Source organism: Neomonachus schauinslandi, chromosome 5 (assembly GCF_002201575.2).
Source record: "Neomonachus schauinslandi chromosome 5, ASM220157v2, whole genome shotgun sequence".
Classification (NCBI taxonomy): Eukaryota; Metazoa; Chordata; class Mammalia; order Carnivora; family Phocidae; genus Neomonachus; species Neomonachus schauinslandi.
Window position 1 is genome coordinate 9,892,537 of NC_058407.1, and position 19,747 is coordinate 9,912,283.

General features: G+C 55.2%; 1 protein-coding gene across 2 annotated transcripts; it reads left to right on the top strand.

Annotated features, from left to right (window-relative positions):
• Nucleotides 1–1,440: 1,440 nt before the first annotated feature.
• DNAL4 (dynein axonemal light chain 4) lies at nt 1,441–13,485 on the top strand. Of its 2 annotated transcripts, none has more exons than XM_021687674.1 (4): nt 1,441–1,540; nt 9,212–9,421; nt 11,003–11,086; nt 12,372–13,485. In XM_021687674.1, the coding sequence occupies exons 2-4, from the start codon at nt 9,353–9,355 to the stop codon at nt 12,534–12,536; spliced, it is 318 nt and encodes a 105-aa protein (XP_021543349.1). In that variant the 5' UTR covers nt 1,441–1,540; nt 9,212–9,352; the 3' UTR covers nt 12,537–13,485. The 2 variants fall into 2 exon arrangements, with proteins under 2 accessions (XP_021543349.1, XP_021543350.1); XM_021687675.1 differs by lacking the exon at nt 1,441–1,540 and adding an exon at nt 7,483–7,516.
• Nucleotides 13,486–19,747: the final 6,262 nt, after the last annotated feature.

Below are 19,747 nucleotides of genomic sequence, written 5' to 3' on the forward strand. Positions count from 1 at the left end.
GACCTTCAGAACGCACCAGGAAGGCAATTTGGGAATCGGCAAGGGCCGAGCACACCTCAAGCTGCCAAATTGCAAAACCAAACCCACTGTGCCCTCCTTCTGTCTACCCACTCCAAGTGCGTTCCACCATATTCACCGCCCAAGTGATCTTTCCATGACTCAGATCTGACTATCTTTCTGCCCTACTTGAAACTGTCCAACAGCTACTTTCCCCACTCTCACCCAAGAGAACAGGAAACACTCCCAGGGAATACCCAAGTACCTGACCTTGGCATTCAAAACCCTTCTGACTCTGGTGATCCCTCCTTCCCTCTGCATCTTCACCCCCCACCCTCTTCACTGTCACCTCCCACTGTATCACATTCACCTTGAACCCAGGTTTCATGGAGTCACTGGCAGTTCCCCAGTTAACTGTGCTCTCCCACCCTCATTAGCCTACTAGTCGTCTTAGACACAGCAAACTCAAATACCACCTCCTCTGAGAGTTAGTTACTCCCTCCTTGGAAAGAACCAGCACCTTGCCCACACCTGCACCAGAGTACAGGTAGAATAAAGACTTCTTAACTCTTTGTTGACACAGCTGTACCCTCACTGGACTGTGTCTTCTCTGGAACCAAGGTCATCTTACTCTTCTCTGAATGACCAGCATCTGGCCAGGGCTGAGTTCCCAGTAAGTGCCAGTGAACGTGAAGTGGGGTTTCATCATGATAATGTAAATGTTGAAATTATGAAGTCAACCCACTGACCCTTTGATCCACCAATCAAGTAATTGAATCTGCAGGTTCTTCTCTCTTCCCCCCTTTCCCTTTTCCCTAGCTGTACTAATACTTTCGGATTAATTTTCCCTCCTAAATGTAAGAAAAGGCGGGCTCTGGACAACTGTGTCTTTAAATTAGATGGTACAACATCTCCTATGGACTAGGAAGTCATATGAGGATATGCTACAGTGGAAAGAGCACCTGGTTCCACCTCAGGGAGTTTTACTTTGATTCTTTCCTTTAACACGTTTCTTAACCTCTCTGAACCTCAATGCAGATGGGGTTACGAATACCACTATCTAAAAAAATTGTGAGAATCTAGTGAAATACTCCTTGCAAAGCCTAGTTTTTGTAATGCTAGTTGTTATTAGGCTTCTGAGATCCTAATGAAGTAGTATCTCAGTGGCAGGACACCAACAAATTGCATATGTAATTTCAAATGGCTAAGAGAAGCGCCCAAGGTAATACCGCCCTTCAAAGTTTATTTCTCTAAAAGGCAAACTTCCTACCTCCCGGGCTCCTCAGGCCCACTTAGGACGACTATAACTGAAGCTCCGCCTCCCTAGCCTCTAACCACGCCCTTTTCCTTACAAGCCTTGCGTTGTAGGGGCCTTTAATATTGATTGACACTTTTATTCACCAATAAAAAGTGAAATTCCCGTTAACGTCCGGTGAGGGGGCAGGACTTCCTTGTTGTTGCTAAGACACTCTTGTTTCGCTCCTTGACAACCCTGGCGGGGGTGCGCTAGCTGCGGCCCCGGCTCCGGCCCCCGCGGGAGCAGGTGAGGCCCCGGGGCGCGGCGGGCAGCCGGGCGGGGAGGGCCGGCCCGAAGCGGGGCCGAGAGGCGTCGCAGGGCGGGTGGGGCCTCGCCCAACGCGGAGGCCCCACCTCGTCTCCTGCGTGCTGGTCCCCAGCCCCAGGTCCTCCCAACCCCCACACTTCGGGGACCTGCGAACTCGGCCGTGACAGATTAGCGGTGGCGACTCTGCGGGCTGCTCCTTCCCGCACACACCCGTCCTCCTGCGCGGTCCCCCATCCTCATCGACCCGACTCCCCCCAGGACCTTGATTACCCCCCTCCCCGCAACGTTTCGCGGAGTAATTCCCCACTCCCGCGGCTGGACGGGTGGTCGCCATCGCCTTGGCCCAAACCGCTTGACTTGGACAGTTGGTGACGTGCTAGGATTCCAGGCTGGTCAGTTCCTTCTTTGGGCCTCAGTTTCCCCATCTGTAAATAGAAGTTGGGTTGAATAATCTCTAAGGCCTCTTCGACTCTGCCGTTCTAGGATGTGATTCTTTGACCCAGCTATAGGCTTCCCTGAGGATGTACCCATGGGAGTTCCCGGGTGTAGTGAAAAGAACTTGGCAAACCTAATTTGGATTCTCAATTACGGGACCTTAGCAAGTTATCTAACCTCCCTGGGCTCCAGTCTGAGTGTATATGAAATCAGGATACAATAGGGCATCTCCTTGGGGGAATTCTGAGGATAATAGGAATTGAAGTATGAAGAGTCTAGTTCAGTGTGGATTTAGTATTTGTTACTGCACTTCCTCTGTCTCTTACTTCCCCACGCTCTCCCCCTCTGAGAAGTGTCAGCCATCATTTCTTCATGTGACCCTCAAATCCAGATCTCCTGCTCTGATCTTTCTCCTGGGCTTCCACGGTTAGGGATGCTTTGGGGCGGGGGTGAGGGTAGCGTGAGTTATTATTGCTCTGGTGGTTGGACTCAGTAGCTTTCCGTCTGTGCCCAATGATTTGGTGATAACCTCCTGACAAGACACCTCCATTTTTTTTTTTTAAAGATTTTTATTTATTTGACAGAGAGAGACACAGCGAGAGAAGGAACACAAGCAGGGGGAGTGGCAGAGGGAGAAGCAGGCTTCCCGTGGAGCAGGGAGCCCGATGCGGGGCTCGATCCGAGGACCCTGGGATCATGACCTGAGGTGAAGGCAGACGCTTAACAACTGAGCCACCCAGGTGCCCCAAGACACCTCCATTTGCATGTCTCACCAGCCACTTAAACTCAGTAGTTCTAAAATCAAACTGGCTCACTTCTTTACCTGTCCCTCCGTTCTACCTGACTTGCCCTGTCTTTCTCAGTGGCGTGGCCATCCTCCCTCGCTCTGCTATGCCCCTCGCACTCAGGCGGTTGTCACTTTCCTTTGATTCTGCCTCCTTGAGGCCCTCACATCTACTCCATTCCTGAAGCTACCATCTTGGCTCAAGTCTTTAAGTCTTTAATGCCTGTCACCTGAGCCAGTGCTCTAGCTTCCTAACTGGTGTCCCAACCTCCAGTCTTTTCTGTTTACCCAGCCCACCAGAATAATTATCTGAAAACAATGCAATGTCACCAACCCCCAAGAGACCTCCCAAGGGCTTCTCATTTCCCACTAAAAATATCCACACTTCTCAAGCCTAGATTTTAGAGCCCTTCTGTACTTCCACAGCCCAACCCCAGCATTTTTTCCCAGCCTTCTCTTTCCCTTCTCCTGTGCCAGGTTCTGTTCTTTAGCCAAATTGGACCGTTGGACTTTCCCAGAAAATGCTTTGAGCTTTCTGCTTGGATATCACTGTGTTTGTTCATCTCTCTGTCCAGTAGGTCTTCCTCACCTAGTCCACTTGCCAGGATTCCCACTCAAATTCTGCCCCCACCACCAACCTTTTCTTGCTGTCCTCTCCCCTGCCCCTTCCAGAATTCTCCTCCTCCCTCTGTCTGCATCTGCCTTGTGGCACGTACTGCGTTCTTCCATGATCCATAGTTAGTTCCTTGTGTATGTGTCTTGGTCTTTAAGATTGTAAGCTCCTTGAAAGCAGAGACTGTCTCTTGCTTATAGTGGAGTCGTTGAAAAGGCATAATCTTGGGCGCCTGGGTGGCTCAGTTGTTAAGCGTCTGCCTTCGGCTCAGGTCATGATCCCAGGGTCCTGAGATCGAGCCCTGCATCTGGCTCCCTGCTCATCGGGAAGCCTGCTTCTCCCTCTCCCACTCCCCCTGCTTGTGTTCCCTCTCTCGCTGTGTCTCTCTGTCAAATAAATAAATAAAATCTTTAAAAAAAAAAAAAAAAGGCATAATCTTGAAGTCCTATATACCTGAGGGAATCCTAGCTCCTCCATTTGTTAGCTGGGTAGAATGTCACTTTCCTTTTCTCAGCCATCATGGTCATCAGAAAATTAAGGATTAAATAGCACCTGTCTAACAGAGTTATTGGGGGTGGTGGACGGTAAATAAGATCCTGTATGTAGGACACCCATCCTGTTGCCTTGCTCAAAGTCAGTGTTCAATAAATATTGAATGGATTTGATAGATCCTCTCCCTTCCCAGGGGGCAAATGAAATATAATTTAACCACAATATAGATATCTGATGGGCTTCTGCCATGTGCCAGACACTGGTCTTTGCGCTCTGGGGCATCTACAGGAGAATAGTTAAGTCCTTCAGCCTCAGGTGATTGATTGGCTGGACTCACGACACACTGCTAAGTCGTGACTGGTTATGAGATGTCACCAGTAATTAGCAATTGTGAATGATAAAAACCATAATCAGTGCTAACTCCAATTTATTTCTGTAATAATGTCATTCTTAGTCCCTTACGTTCAAATCTGTTCTCTTGAGTGGGAAAGGGGGGGGTGGGAAACTGCGTAATTCACTGTCTGTGGGAAGCATCTGTTCTTGTGTAGAGCTAATAGCTGTGATGGTTATGACTTTTTGCTGTACTTTGTAGCTTGACAAACATGTTTGGTATTTCATCCAAATTTGGGTATGTTGGTGAGGGGGTACCACGTGAGTCAATATTGTTTATTATATCAGGTTACACATAAAGAAAATGTCTTGATCTCTTCATCTCTCCATTTCTCTTCCTCTTTTGTCTTCCCCCCCTCTGCTTAGTCTAAGGCACAGCAAAAGTGTTCACTGGACCTCAGTAAAATGAGAAAAAAATAAGGGCAGTGTTAAAAACACCACCAACAGCAGCAACTTCCTGTGTGTGTGTGTGTGTGTGCGCACCTGCGTGCACACACATGTGCGCACATGCATGCATGCGTGTGTGAAAGGTAACAGTCTTTTCCGAGGACTTTTATTCTGCAACCATCTCCTTCTAACTATTAAAACCTTCCCTTATAATAGATAATGTATTTAATGCTCTTGCTTAGCATAATTTAAAAACGCAGTCCTGCGTTTGCTTCCCCCTTTCCAAGCTGATCTGTGAAATCCAGATCTTCCGTGGTGTTTCCTGACCTCACCACCGTCTTGGATGAATGGCCCCAGGCCCTTAGGTTCCTCTCTCCTCCCCTTGCCAGCTTTGCTCTGTGTTTGCCAGAAGGCAGAGGGTAGACGTGGCCGGGAAAGGTGGGAGGATGACCGAGGTACACAAGTGTGTATCCTGGACCTGGCTGGAAGCAGGTGTGCCTGGACAGGTGGCTGGACTGGGAGATGCTGAGAATTGAAGCTATTTGCATTTCTGTCTGTCTCCTACTTGCTTGTGACTGGGGAAAAGGCCTAGAAGGTAGAATTAGAAGAGTAGGTGTGGGTTTGGATCCCGGCTCTGTCATTGCTGGCTGTGTACCTTTGGGCGAGCCCCAAAACCTCTCTGAGCCCCAGGTGCCTCATCTGAGAACGGGGAGTGGATGCTGCCCCCACAGGTTGTTAATGGGGTGAGATGAAACAACGAAGGTGAAAACCCAGTGTGCCCACACCACTAACGCTGGCCCCAACTTGGTCTGCAGAATTTCCTTGTGGCTTTCATCCATCCATGCTAATACCGTGGTTTGCAGAGTGACAACTCAGTAAGTATTGGTTGGTTTGGCTGAATGTTTAGTGAGCTGGCATATGAAGAAAGACATTGCAGGTCCCCCTCCGAGTGCACCAGTAACAAGAGCTGACATTTACTGTGAGGTAGTCTATGCTCTATCCCAATTTCCAGATGAGAAAACTAAGGCTTAGAGAGAGAAACATTTGTCTGAGACTTGAGATGTGAATTTGGACCTGCCTGTGGAGCCTGCACCCAACCACCGCCCCGTCCTGCTCTGAGTGTGTCCTCCCATCTCTCGGATCCTGGGGGTGGTTACCAGGGGCGCCCCGAGGTCCACAGGCCAGGAGGGTTCTGGGCATTGAGTGGCTGGGGGCACCCCCAGAGGACTGGCAGACACTTTGGGCCTTATTTCCCAGAATTCCTTCATTTCTCCCCCATCCTCTAGCCCTCTTCAGGATTCTTCCGAAATGCTTCAGAAGCAAAACAATACCTTGTGACTGAGGTCAGGGTCACAGAAGAACAAGGCCCAGATAGCAGGACAAGGGCACTGGCTGTTCCAAGGCGATGACAGGAAGAGCCCTGTCTGTGCCCCCTGTTGCCTGGGGGAAGCCTCGCAGCAGACACGGGTGAGGCTGGGTAAAGCTCGCGGAGGCGCCCTTGGGCGGAGAGAGGGCGCGGCTGCCACCAGCTTGGTGCACCAGGACATCCTGGAACTGGTACCCAAGAGATTCAGCGACCCTGGCCGTGCGCACACTTGCATTATTAAAGGGCTCTCTTTTAGGCCTGATGGGACTTCTTTCTGGCCTGGAGCTATCAGGCACACAGGCACACGCTCATTTGCATGGAAGATTGATAAGGTTATTAAAACCTCTGGGTCTGCTATTTTTGGTAGCGTTCTTCCAGCCGGGTTCTAAATCACAGCTGAATGACTATAGCTGGACTATAACGATACAGCATCATAAAAGATTCTCCTGCCTTTCTGTATTTGGAAGCACATCATCTGTAACTGTTCCTTTTTATTCTCTAAGTCTCATCCCTTTTGGATCCCCAGAAGTACAGGTAGTGGTTAGGAAGAGCCATTTGCACTGTGGTCCTTAATCAGCATGCTTGAGTAATGTTGAAGCCCTGGCTAGTGGCAGGCGGCAGCGCAGTGAGAACCGTGTGCAGGGTTTTGCCATTTCCTAATGCTCACAGGCCTCTAATTGGTGCTCGCGGTGGATCTCTAAGAACGAGAAGATGGGTTTCTCCCATTTCACAGAGGAGGAAACCAAGGCTCAGGTGCAATTACTTGCCCAAGGCTACAAAGCAAGGGAGAGAGTAGAATTCACTTTGGTTATAGAACAGGCATTCAAGCCTAAATACTCTGCCTCATGGGTCTCCACAACGCCCCCTCCAAAAAATACCTGTCCCCGTGGCTCTTCCCCCTTTGTTCCTGAAGGATGGACTTTGGTAATACCTCTGGCCTCTTGAGTCCTGTTTCATCAGGATTCCATATTCTCGGGTCCACAGACTCTGAGCAGCCACAGCCCCTGCCCTCCCCCAGGGCAGGCATGTACACTCTCGCCTCTGGATTCTCTTCCAGGCCACTCCAGGCCAGCACTTGTGAGCCCCGAGGAGGAATTGGATCGAATTGAAATATTTAGGAGGAAGAGGCCCCAGCAGCTGCTGAGGGGGACCCAGTGTTCAGCATTTTCAGCTGAAAATCTTGGGAGGTCAACAAACCTTAAAGCCCTTAGCCTTTGATCATCACACCTGGATAATGTGGAGGGGGCGGCAAGCAAGTGGCCTTGGTGAAAACCGGGAGGACAGGATGGAATTGGAGATTGGCCTTCACATTAATGAGCAAAGACCAAAGGATTCATTGGATTTTGTGAAATAAGAAACACGAGCAGAAAGTACAATGAGGTGGTGCCTGGTCGTTTGCCAGCTTCCACGTAGAGACAAAAATCGCTAATATCCGAGTGCTCCAGATGCCCAGACTTGACGAGCTAAGAGGAGCTGTGTGGAAATCAGGTGGTGGAGGCAGGCTCCAGCCTTGTGCGAGGGAGCCCACCCAATGCGGGGGGGGGGGGGGCTGCGGAAGGCTTCTGAGGCATCAGAGAGAGGGAGAAAATGGAGGGCACGGCCCGGAGAAAGTGCACAGAAAGCTCAGCGCTCGGCCACATGGGGGTTGAGTTCACATCGGAACGGTGGTCACGACAGGCCAGACATCAGACGTGTACTTCACAGGTGGCGGCTGGCTGGAGGCCGGTTTCGTGGGAGCCTCCCATGCGTCGGCGCTGTGAGGAGGGCCCACGCCGGACACCAGCCCTGCTGCTCACCAGCTGAGGCCTCGGGCCGACGAAGTAACGGCTTCAGGCCTCCCCACGGGGTCGCTGCAGCAGCAGGGTCCTAGGGACCGGAAACCTAGCAGATGGCACTTGTCGTCACTGCCCGTTAGTTACTCTGCTAGGCATCTTCCGGCTTTAGTGGCTGTGCCATGAAACAAACCTATTTGGAACTGTGAGACATGCTGGAGAACCGTTATCGGGTTGTATTTGTCCAGCATGGATGGTTAAACAGGGTTCATAGCACGGTGGTTTGTATGCATTTAGATCAGCACTTCTTTTTTTTAAATTTATTTTTGAGAGAGAGAGCACTTGAGCAGGAGCCGGGGGGACAGGCAGAGGGAGAAGCAGACTCCCCACTGAGCAGGGATCCCGATGCGGGACTCGATCCCGGGACCCTGGGATCATGACCTGGGCCGAAGGCAGATGCTTAACGGACTGAGCCACCCAGGTGCCCTAGATCAGTACTTCTTCTGATATGAAAAAGTCCTTTGAATTACAGGATAAATTCAATTGTAGAATAACGAGAGACACCAGGATTTCTAGCAATGCTCCCAGACATTTAGGATCCAGGCTCATCGCTTTAGGAAAAGTCCCATCTGTTATATATAACTAGATCTGAAAAGAAAAAAATCCAAACATATGTATTAGGCTTTATACCTTTCTGTTCATATGCACGCACGTTCTCTCATGTATGTGGCCACGTGCCGGGCCCTGTGTTAGCCGCTTTACATACATTGTCTCATCTGATCTCTTACAGCCCCAAGAGATAGATGGGACTTCCCCCCGTGTTACTGATGAGGCATCTGAGGCCCAAGGCCACGCTGCTGGTGAACAGTAGAACCAGCACTAATGCCCAGGCCTTACACCCTCTGACCAGCCAGATGGGACAGGGAGGTCGAAGCTGGGAGCCGGGCACGCCCGGGAGGACACAGAGCATCGCTGCTCTCATTCCTTCCATAGATCAGGGACCTGTGGAAGGAGGTACTTGCTTGTCCATAAGCCCAGGATTATCAATCTTGACCTTGACATTTAACTTTCTAGCCACGTGTGCGGGGAAGTAAGGGCCACGCACATTAGTGTTCCTGCAGGGTTGCTGCGTTTGTTAATTGCCGGCTCAAGCTCCACCCTCGGCCTGGCCCGCGGTCGGTATTTGTCTTGATAATGACAGTGTGAGCTTACAGCAGCATACCAGTGTGTTCTTACCGGTCCCAGCAGCTCGTGTTGACTCATCCTCCCGTCTGTAGACTTGCTGGCCATTTGGAAAAGGATGTGGAGGAGTTAAGACGGGGAGGTGTCACACTGTCAGTGAGACATTTCTAATTTGTGATGTATAGGTTTAAAGCCAACTCTTTCTCCTGGTTTTTCCTGTTTTCTACAGCACCCCTTGAGGAAAGACATTTTCTGCTCCCACCCAGTTGGCAGGGCCTGCTTCCTAAATCTCCTGGGGTGTCTTCACTGCCAGTGCCAGCGCCTCCTGAAAGCCCCACTCTCTCCCTCCAGTGGCCACAGTGGAAGGATCATGGGAGAAACAGAAGGGAAGAAAGAGGAGGCTGATTATAAGCGACTGCAGACCTTCCCTCTGGTCAGGGTAAGCCGCAGGGGAGGGAGGCAGGGCGGCCAGCAGGAGCTCGTTCCCTGCAGGACAGCAGAAGGAGGAAGTGAGGGGCTCTGCGGGCTCAGATCTAGAGGTCTGGGAGTCGACAGCGCTTCAGTCCATCATCCATTCTTTCATTCGACAAGTCTTTCCTTAGGCCACCTACTACGTGTTGGGCACTGTTCTAGGCACTGTGGACATAGCAGTGAACAACAGAGGCCCAGGCCACATGAAAGAGAGGCTTAAGGAACATAACTCAGGTAATTAGTGCTATAAAGAAAAATAAAGCAGGTGTATGGGGCTAGAGAGGAGAGGTTAGCTTCTGGAAAGAGTTCTCTGATCTCTGACTTGAATAAAGTTGGGGAGATAGCCTTGTGGATGTCTGAGGAAGAACATTTGAAGCAGGGGAAACGGCGAGCACAGAGGTGGGAGTGAGCTCCGAGTTTTGGAGGAACAGAAAGATCGGAGTGCGGAGATGGGTGGCGGGACGTGAGGGCCAGAGTGACAGCCAGCCAGACCTCACAGGCGGGCCAGCCACCCCGACAGACATGGTGACAAACAAGGATTCTGTCCTGAGTTCAAAGGCAAACAGTGAATGTTTTAAACAGAGGAGTAATGTGATCCATTTGATGTTTCTAAAAGCTCACTCCAGCTGTTGTAAGAATGGATTTTAGGGGACCAGAGTGGAAGTGGGGAGACCAATGAGGATGCTACTTCAGGGGCCCAGAGAGATGAAGGGGTGGCTGGGTCCAGGTCATGGCATGGAGGTAGACATGGTCACACTCAGGACAGGTCTTGAAGGTCAAGACAGTAGAACTCACTGGTGCCTTGGGTGCCAGGTACAAGGGCACACGATAGTCAAGATAACTCCCAGGGTTGGTTTTTTCCAAAACTTAGGAGAGAAAATGGAAGGAACTTGGAGGAAGAGCAGGCTTGTGGGGAAGTCGAGTTATCTTTTGGACATCTCAGTGAGCTTGTCAAGTAGACGGTTGCATGTAGGAGTCTGGAGCCCCCAAAAGAGGTTATAACTGGGAATGAAAATGTGGGAGCCCTCCCCGTGTAGAAGATAGATCCACAGGACGGGCTGGGATCTGCTGGAGAGGAGATTGCTGGAGAAGCCGAGGGCGGAGACGAAGCCCAGGACCACCCTGCAGTCGGGGGTTGGGGGGGGGCGGTGCCAGCAAAGTGGACGAGAAAGAGCAGCCAGAGACGGGAAAAGCCAGGAGCCATCGAGAGCGGCTGAGCTGTCTCTCCAGGCTTTTGGGGTGACATCCAGCTGTGTTCTGCGGCCGCTTCTAAACTGTTTCCGTAACCGGCATCCTCTCCTGCCCGGGCCAGCCTGCTTCCCTGGGGCTGCTGGCCGGAACGCGATGCTGATGAAGCTTCGTGCCCTTGCAGGGGGGCCCGGGTGTGAGCCTGCTTGGTTCCACTGGATTCCACGCCCCGAGTCCGGAGATGAGTCACCTCTAGCAGCTCCTCAGTGTCTGTGCCTTAAGCTTGGAACAGAGAGGCCAGCCCAGAAGGCCGGGTCACGGGCTAAGCCTCTCTCTCTTTGTCCCCCTGCCCTGTCTCTAGCACTCGGACATGCCAGAGGAGATGCGAGTGGAGACCATGGAGCTATGTGTCACGGCCTGTGAGAAATTCTCCAACAACAATGAGGTATTGCCATCAGTAGAGGTGGCCTCTTGTGCCTTTGGTGACCCCCGTGGGTGAACCAGGCGGCCCCCATCCCCACATCCAGCTCCAGAGAGTCCTGCTGGGACGACTAGCGCCTTCCTTGGAAGCGTTCGAAGCCCGAGGAAGGCCAGGAAGGGAAGGGGCTGGTGCTGTCTCTGAGCACTGGTCTGCTGGTCACGCCCAGCCCTGGAGGGCCCTCCGTGCCACCGCTGCCTCTGTTCCCTGTCTCAGGTGGCCTGCCCAATAGGCTACCTTTCCCCTTGGCTCCATCCCAGGGGAGACAGGGCCCGGCCAGGCATTCATTCATGTATCCATTCATCCGTTCAGAAAAGATGTGAAATGCCATCTCTCGGGCCAGTCGCTGTTCTAGGTGCTGGGGCCGCGGCCAGTAGGCACTGACGCAGGAACGTTGTTCATCAGTCTGGTGACGAGGGAGAAAGTCAGTAACGTGGCAGCCAGTGGGGAGGCAGACCCTGGCCGCGAGAGCCTGGGCTTTGGGCCAATGAGACCCAGGTTCAAATGCTGTCTCCAGCCCTTGCTAGCTCTTTAACCTTGGACAAGCCATTTCCCCGTCTCGGAGCCCCGGTGTCCCGGTCTGTAGTGGGGAGTCAGGTGCTGCGTCCTCGCTGGGCGCTGGTGAGGACATGTGTGCTGAGGCGGTCCGGGCCAGCCGCCTGGCACGCTCGTGGCGCTCAGCACGCACCTGAGTGTGGGACTCACCCTCCAAGGCTGGGTCCCCCGCCCCTCCCTAGACTTCTTCGAAAAGGCCAGCACAGGAAGGAGTGGGGGCTATTGCCCCAACTGAGGGAAGCAGTCCAGCTTCTCTTCCGGGAGCCCCCCAAACCCATTAGGGAAAAGCCTTTCTGTCCCCTGAAGATAAAGCTGACAGCTCACAGTGAGGATAACCGCAAAGGGTCTGCGGACTGCTGTCGGGTGCGTCGCTGCGTGTCACTGCGGCCCGAGCACCGCCTGGCGCTGCGAGCGCCAGAGACACGCTAAGTGGCAGGGCCAGAGCTCGGACCCGGGTCTGCTGCCCCCCCTCCGTCAGTATCTTCTGGACAGCTGGGGTCACGTCTGTCCTTCCATCCCTGTGTACTAGCCCCCTGGCAGCGCGGGGGTGGGGGGCAGTGTGGAAACCCTTCCTGAAGGTTCCGGGAGCAGGAGAACAACAGGAGGGCAACAGGCTCCTCTCTTGCCAAGATTCCCAGAGAGGGAGTTGACTCGTGCGCCCTCTCTCCCCACCTGACGAGCGTCCTCTTCTTCCCAGAGCGCTGCCAAGATGATCAAGGAGACAATGGATAAGAAGTTCGGCTCCTCCTGGCACGTGGTCATCGGCGAGGGCTTTGGGTTTGAGATCACACATGAGGTGAAGAACCTCCTGTACCTGTACTTCGGGGGGACCCTGGCTGTGTGTGTCTGGAAGTGCTCCTGACGCCGTCCCCACCCCGGCCCCCGGCCCCGCAGGGCCTCTTCCTGCCACCCCTCGGGGCTGGGGAGCAGCCCCAGGCAGGTCATGGTGTGTCAGAGGAGAGTCTGGGGTCTTTCCTTTGGCCCTTTCCTATGAGTCTCTGAGCCACGCCAGTGTGTGAGCGTGTGGACCCGTCTTCCCCCAGGCCCCCAGCGTGTGAACGGGAGAGCAGGCTGTGGTCTCGATGCAGGGGAGGGGTGGGAAATGTGACAGGGTAGGAGGGCGGGAAGGTGGTATTCTTCTCCCCAGGACATGCCAGCCCCAAGGCTGCTGTCCCCTTGCCTCCCGGGAGCCCCCTGCCCGACCACTCCCAGGACTGCTGGCAGGGGTCCACTGTCCTGGTCTTCAGTGACCGTAGGCAGATGGCCCCACGAGGAGCCTGTCCTCTCGGGACACTGGCAGCGTCTCCCCTTGTCCTCTCGGGACACTGGCAGCGTCTCCCCTTGTCCTCTGGAGAAGTGGTGGCCCCCTCCGGAAGCCCCTTCCCCAGTCGGATCCCAGGCTGAACAAACCACTGCATCTCATTGGGCCAATCGCTCCCTAGTCCCCGGCTTTGGTGTGAGGACCCTGCAGCCTGCCCCCGCCCCCCACCTCTGGCCACATGAACCTTTTGTACCGCCTCCACCCCGCGCACTCAGTACCCCGGGCAGAGGGGGTGGGCGTCACTGAGCCTCCGGCGAGGCTCCCGGGCCAGGAGTGCACTCACCACGAGGCCTGTTTCGGCAGGGAATCCTGGCCTGCCGGCCACTGCTCATCAGGGACCGCATGCTAATTTGTACTTCTTATCTCTGCTGGGTTTTCTATATTCTTTTTTGAGCGTGGGGAGAAGGGTTTTAGTAGAAGGGTGAATCCTATTTTACACAGCAGTCTTATTTATATAAATGTCTTGGTTTTTACAATTAAAGTGACCAAAAACGGACCTCGATCTACAGCCTCTTGAGGTTTCGGGGGGGAGGGGCAGGGGGGAGGGGAGGATGGGCTCAGGATCCCCAGGCTGTGGTGGGTCCCGGAGCCCAGGGAGCCTTCTGGCTGAAGGGCAAGGCTGCTGGAACCTGGGCCCAGGCACAGCCCCGCTCGCCCAGGCCCTGCCCCCTCACCAGTGCGTCCTGGGGAGGGGCTGCAGGCCATTGCTGGGGCCACGCGGACACCCATTGAGACACCCTCGGTGGCCAGACTGAGCTGCCATAGCCATAAAGATGCTTTCAGCCTCACATAATGGAGTTTTAGTTCGAAGGTGTTCATTCAATGGCTGTTGAGGGCCAGGCCCCGGGGGCAGGGACACAAAGATGGAAAAGCCACAGACCCTGCCCTTCGTGCGCTCACGGTCTGGTGAGGTCTGGTGCGGAGGAACATTTGACCCCAGTTGTTTCAGCTGGACAGGAAAAGTGATGTGACCAAAGATAGGCCAGGGCCCTCCAGGAGGAGGAAGGGGTGCCTCCATGCCCAGCCGGGGCAATGGGGGTGGCCTCTGATGGCTGAGGCATGAAAGCAGCTCTTGAATGGGGAGGGGGCTTCCCTGGGGGAGGGGCTGCCCCAGGCCAAGAGGCAGTGGGAGTAAAGACTCAGGAGGCAGAAGTGAGTTGAGGATGAGGGGGGCACACTGTGCGACTGTGAAGCCCCTTCCGCTCAGGAGCTTTCCGCTCGGACCCTAAAATGCTGGGCAGAGCTGGGGCAGTCTGTCCTTCCCCGCAGCCTACGTGCCCCCTGCCCACGGGGCCTTCCTGAGATGGCCCACCTAGGACACTCAGGCCAGGGAGTCTCAGCGCCTGGCCCAGCCACAGCCGCGCCCTTCCAAGGCTGAGTCCAGTTGTAACCAGATGTGTCAATAGGTGTCCTGGATGGCGTGGCTTCAGGCCACTCGGGTGCGCTCAAAGACCACTGTGCCTGCGCAGGGAGACTGGTGCCGTCGGGTCCCTCATGGATGTAAGTGCTTGCTGAGTTGGTGTCCTGTGGGGTCCTGACCTGAGTGCAGTGGGGCGCACAAGAACTGGAAGTCGAGGTCCCCCCAAAGGCCTGGAGGGGAGACTGGACTCTCCTCAAGGCTGGAGAGACTGGGGGCACACAGAGAGGAGTGACAGGAGAGGGGGCGCCAAGGCCTGGAATAGCTATGGTTTATTAACCGCCTGCTTTGCGTCTGTTCTCTCCTTTAATCTGCCACCCGAGGCTGCGAAACAGGGAGGCTGGCTCAGCCTGCAAGCGAGGTGGCGGGGGCGGCATCTGGGAGCGTGGGCTTCTGAGGTTCTCCGATCTGGCTCAGGCCTGGCCCTGCTCTTCCTAACCTCTCTGTGCCTCGGTTGCTTTGTCTGCAGAATGGGCATAAGAAGCACCAGGCTCCTGAGGTCGTTGGGAGTCTCTGGGCCTGCCTCTGGAGCAGGTGACGCCCCAGGGCTGTGCTGTTAGTGTCTTCCCAGCTGACACCCAGCCCTTCAGGATGGGGTGGAGCCTCGGCGAGATGGGGCTAGCAAGGGGCTGGCCCGCACAGGCCTGTGATACGGTGGTGCTCCTTGGGTCCAGGCAGAGGACCCCCTCCCCGCTTGCCACCCCGCTCCCGCTCCCACAGAAGGTCTAGTCACTGTCGGGCCAGGTCAGGTGACCGGGCACCATGGCAGCTGTGTCTCCGCCAGCATGGTCACCCCGACCTTCCCCACAGGGCCCTCCCCACTCCTGGCCAGTGGTTCAACAAGCATCCGTGGACAGGAGCTGAAGAGGAGAGGGAGATAATGAAGGACGCACCATCCTTGGCAGTGAATGGCTTGAGGTCTGTTGAGGAGGACAGACCCAGAAGAGAAAAGCAGATGCTTTGAAGTCATCCACGAGGAGGAGAGAGGGGGCAGGGTTCATGGAAATATGGGGTTCAGAAAAGGAGCAACTCACTGCCCAGGGCACGGGGTGGGGAAGCTTCCAGAGGAGGTGGCATTGAGCTAGGCCCTGGCATTTTCCAGGGGTGGGGAGGCAGGGGGAAGGTGCCATCGGCTGAGGGAGCAGCGTGTAGCTACACGGGGGCCCGAGGACACCGCTGAGATGCTCTGGGAAGTGGGGCGGTTGGACTGCAGTTGACCAAAGGGCAAGAGGGGAAGGGAGCAGGCTGAAGGTGAAGGCTTCGCTGGGGTTGAGAAGGAAGAAAATGCCATCTGTTGAGTGTGTCCCACTTGGCAGGCACCGGGCTCCCTCCCTCATGACCACGATGTCCTGTGTCCTCAGCAGACCTCCCAGGCAGTAGTCACTGTCCCCGTTTACAGATGAGGAATCTGAGGTTGGGAGGATAAGCTGTCTTGCCCAGGGTCCAGCGGGGAAGCCACTAGCCAGAACCTGAGCCTCGGCCTGCGGGCCTTCCCTGGCCCTGCTTGTCTCTGCGCCGGCTCTTTTCGCCGGCCTTCTGTGTGCCACACATGCAGCATAGGGCTGGGGTCGCTCCGGTCTGTCAGTGCCTCGGTCCATCCGGCTCCTGGCGGCGTACTCCCAATGGCCCCTGGCCGCCACCGGGCCCTCCTCTCACACCAAGCAGCCCCCGGGCATTGACTTAGCGGATCGGGGCCGCAGGCCTGCAGCCCGGCCGGCCTGTCCCTGCATTCTGTGTGCAGGAGCAATGGCTCACCCGCTCACACCTCTGTCCCTGTGGCCAGACCCCGCCGGAGCCGGGGTGGGAGATGCTGGCAGCCCCCCTTAGAGGCTGGCGCACAGGGCTCCGTCCCTCTGCCTGGGAGAGCGGTGAGTGCTGGCCAAAGGAAAGTGCACCCCGCCGACACTGGGGCGGTTAGTGGGAGAAAGTGAAGGGGGAGGACTTGGTACGACAGTGGATCTTCGACTGTCGCTGCATGCCACCAAGGGGCAGGCTGCCTTTGAAGTGCTCCATGTGGCCTCAGGAGAAATCCGGTGAATATTTAATGTCATCTTAGAAGGGAAGCCGAGAAGCTCCAGGATCCCACTTAACCTACTTCCTGCCTCTCTGGAGAACAGGCAGGCAGGGGGGCGTCCCCATGGGTTGTGGGGTCCCAGCGCAAACCAGTGCCCCCCCACCCCCACCCCAAGCAGGAGCGACTGAGCTGGGAAGCAGCTTTCAGCTCCTTCAGGAGAGAAGCAGGCAACATCTGATTGCGCCCCGCGGACCCTCCCCCGTTTGGGAGGGGGATTGGGAAAGTTTAGCCACAATCGCCACCCTGTTCTATTTTCCTTTTGTTCTTCTCATCTCGTATTTAAAGCAACCACCTCCCACTACCAGCTGCTGTCTTCAATCCTTGGAAAGGCCCGGGGTGGGGGAGTGGGGGGTGGGAAGAGCACGCTTAGGAGGCAGGAGAGCTGAATTCGTATTAATAATATTCCCAAACTACCGGGGGCGCCTGGGTGGCTCAGTCGTTAGGCGTCTGCCTTCGGCTCAGGTCATGATCCCAGGGTCCTGGGATCGAGCCCCACATCGGGCTCCCTGCTCCGCGGGAAGCCTGCTTCTCCCTCTCCCACTCCCCCTGCTTGTGTTCCCTTTCTCGCTGTGTCTCTGTCAAATAAATGAATAAAATCTTAAAAAAAAAAAAAATTCCCAAATTACCAAGTGTGCCACGCACTTCCCTGAGCATTTTCCAGACTCAAGCTCATTTAATTCGGCCACCGCTCTGAGGAGGTACTGTCCACGTCCCTCTCTTCACATGGGGCATCGAAGTGCAGAGAGGTGAAGCTCCAGGTCACAGGGGGAGGCGGAGCAGAGCCGGGGTTCACCATAGGCGGGGGACACCGGAGCCCCCGCATCTAAAGCTCTCCAGCCTTCTGCCCGCTGTCTCCTCGCCTGCAAAGTAGGGTTCCCAGCCCCTGCCCTGCCTCCTTCCCGAGATGACTGTGGCACTCGGCAGATGCTGGCCATGGACATGGAAGTGCTTTCAGGTGGGAAGGGCTAATCCAGGATTTGGGCCAGGGCCGGTCTGGGGTGCCATCCTGCACCCTAGGGCCTCCTGGTCCCGGATGCATTGGCCCACAGTGCCGGAGCATGAATGGCAGGGGGACGGCACGTGCGCGCGAGTGCATCCACACACACTTCAGTGACCAAGGACCCCAAGGAGCTGGACTAGACACCCCTCCACCCTGAGCCAGGAAAGACAATCTCCTTGACAAGTGCCTGGGAGGGTCCCGGAACCACGTCTGTCCCTCCAGCCTTAAAACGGCCCAGTGAAGTGGGGTCCCCATCACCATCAGTGGGGAAATGGCTTCACAGAGAACTTGTGACGCGCCTGCCATGGGGACTGGCCCCGGGCTCAGGTTTCCCTACTGCACACCCACAGCCTCGGAGACATGGTGAGAGTGACAACCCCCCCAGGACACCTTCCCCACTGCACCCTCCGGACCCCCCTTCTAGACTTTCACTCTGTGTCCCCAGTGTGCCACATCTTCTGTCATGGTATCTACACCTGCTGGATTTTATCGACTTGATGGCAGGGGCTATGTCTTCTCTCTCTAGCACAGGGCCTGATATGTATTGAAGATGCATCGTGATGAGTGAGGGAGTGAAAGGATGGATAGATGGACAGGTGATGAGTGGATGCATGATGAATGGATGGGTGGATAGGTGAATGGGTGATAAGTGGGTGCTGATGGACGGACGGATGGATGGTGGATGATGGATGAGTGGAAAAGTCCCGGGAAACTTAGAACAGCAGGCACACAAGGCGAGCATATCAGCCATGACCGAGTCAGGGGCTCAACCTTGTCCCTTGAGTTCTGATACCCTCTGCCAAATTTCCAGGCCCCTCACAGAAGGCCTCAGGTTGGTTTGGGACTCACAAAGTCACTCCCCTTTGGCCTGGTTCCCAAGAAACATGTAAAATCCAGAAGCAGCATGAGTGGATTCCCATGGGTGGAAGAGCATTGCAAAGCAGGAAGAGGGTGCTGGGTTTGCAATTAGACCTGAAAACCAGTGCCGGCTCCACCACTTGCAAGCTGCGTGGCCTCGAGTGAGTCCCTTCATCTCCTGAGCCCCATTCTCATGTAAAATGGGGAGAAGTCCTTGCCCTCCTACCCAGAGGTCACTGGGAGGATGGAGGGTATGGAGCCACAATTGAAAGGGGGTCACGAGGGGCGCCCGGGTGGCTCAGTCGTTAGGCGTCTGCCTTCGGCTCAGGTCATGATCTCAGAGGCCTGGGATCGAGCCCCGCATCGGGCTCCCTGCTCCGGGGGAAGCCTGCTTCCCCCTCTCCCACTCCCCCTGCTTGTGTTCCCTCTCTCGCTGTGTCTCTGTCAAATACCTAAAATCTTTATAAAAAAAAAGGGGGGGGTCACTAGGTAGCTACTATTATCAAAGCCTCTGCCAGAGGGTTGTCATTCACAAGTGCAACATCGGCTTGGCTCCTACACCCTGGGTTGGCCTCTGAGGACCACTTTCAGCCTCACCTGCTGTCCTGGTGGTCTTTCCAATCATCGCTCAGCAAATATTTGATGAGCTCTGGGGAGGTGCTGGGCCCCTGGCAGAGGAAATGGCCGTCCACAGGGGTTCCTGCCTCCAGGGGGACACAGACTCTAGAGGCGCTTCCTGGAGAAGCATGTGCAGGCAGAGCCATGGGTAAGCCAGTGGATGTTCAGGACCAGTGTGTTCCAGGACCCCTGGGAAGCTTCGCCCGAGCCTTCCTGATCGCCCTGGTGGGGGCAGGGCCTCCCCCTTGAGCACTCATAGGCCAGGACACTTGTGGGAGCCAATGGGTTCTGCATTGTGTATCCCCCTACCGGGCTTAGCATGGGGTTGTGTACACAGCTGTTGTTCAGTAAATGCTTATTACGTGAACGCCCTTGTCCATTTATTCATTTGTCAAATCTTTCAGCACATTTGTTGTGCCAGGTTCCTCTGGGGCTGGGGACACAGGACAGTGTGACATGCTTGCCACCTTTCAGAGCTTGCAGTGAGGCGGACCTGAGAGCCACTGGGGACAGCTGCCTGAGCAAAGTGCCATCCTGGGGCACGGGAGTGCCCAGGAGGGGCGCAGAGACCAGAGGAGGGACATTTGAGCTGGACCTTGAACTGAACTGGGCTTGGGGTTCAACCCACAGGGAAGGGGCTGAGAGGGAGGGCTGGGAGGGCGCGTATGCATGGGCACTGCAGGCAGAGCGGGGGCCGGGGGGCACAGAGCACGGAGCGGGGGGCAGGAGGTGAAAGATGGTTCTGGAGAGGTGGGCAGGAGCCAGGCCTCTGTGGGCCTCACTTG

What these genes read in the sequence shown, in the direction of transcription:
- DNAL4 (XM_021687674.1), top strand. Translation starts at nt 9,353, where the DNA reads ATGGGAGAAACAGAAGGGAAGAAAGAGGAGGCTGATTATAAGCGACTG. An exon ending in AGACCTTCCCTCTGGTCAGG is followed by an intron (nt 9,422 to 11,002) that starts GTAAGCCGCAGG and finishes CCCTGTCTCTAG; the next exon opens with CACTCGGACATGCCAGAGGA. An exon ending in AATTCTCCAACAACAATGAG is followed by an intron (nt 11,087 to 12,371) that starts GTATTGCCATCA and finishes TCTTCTTCCCAG; the next exon opens with AGCGCTGCCAAGATGATCAA.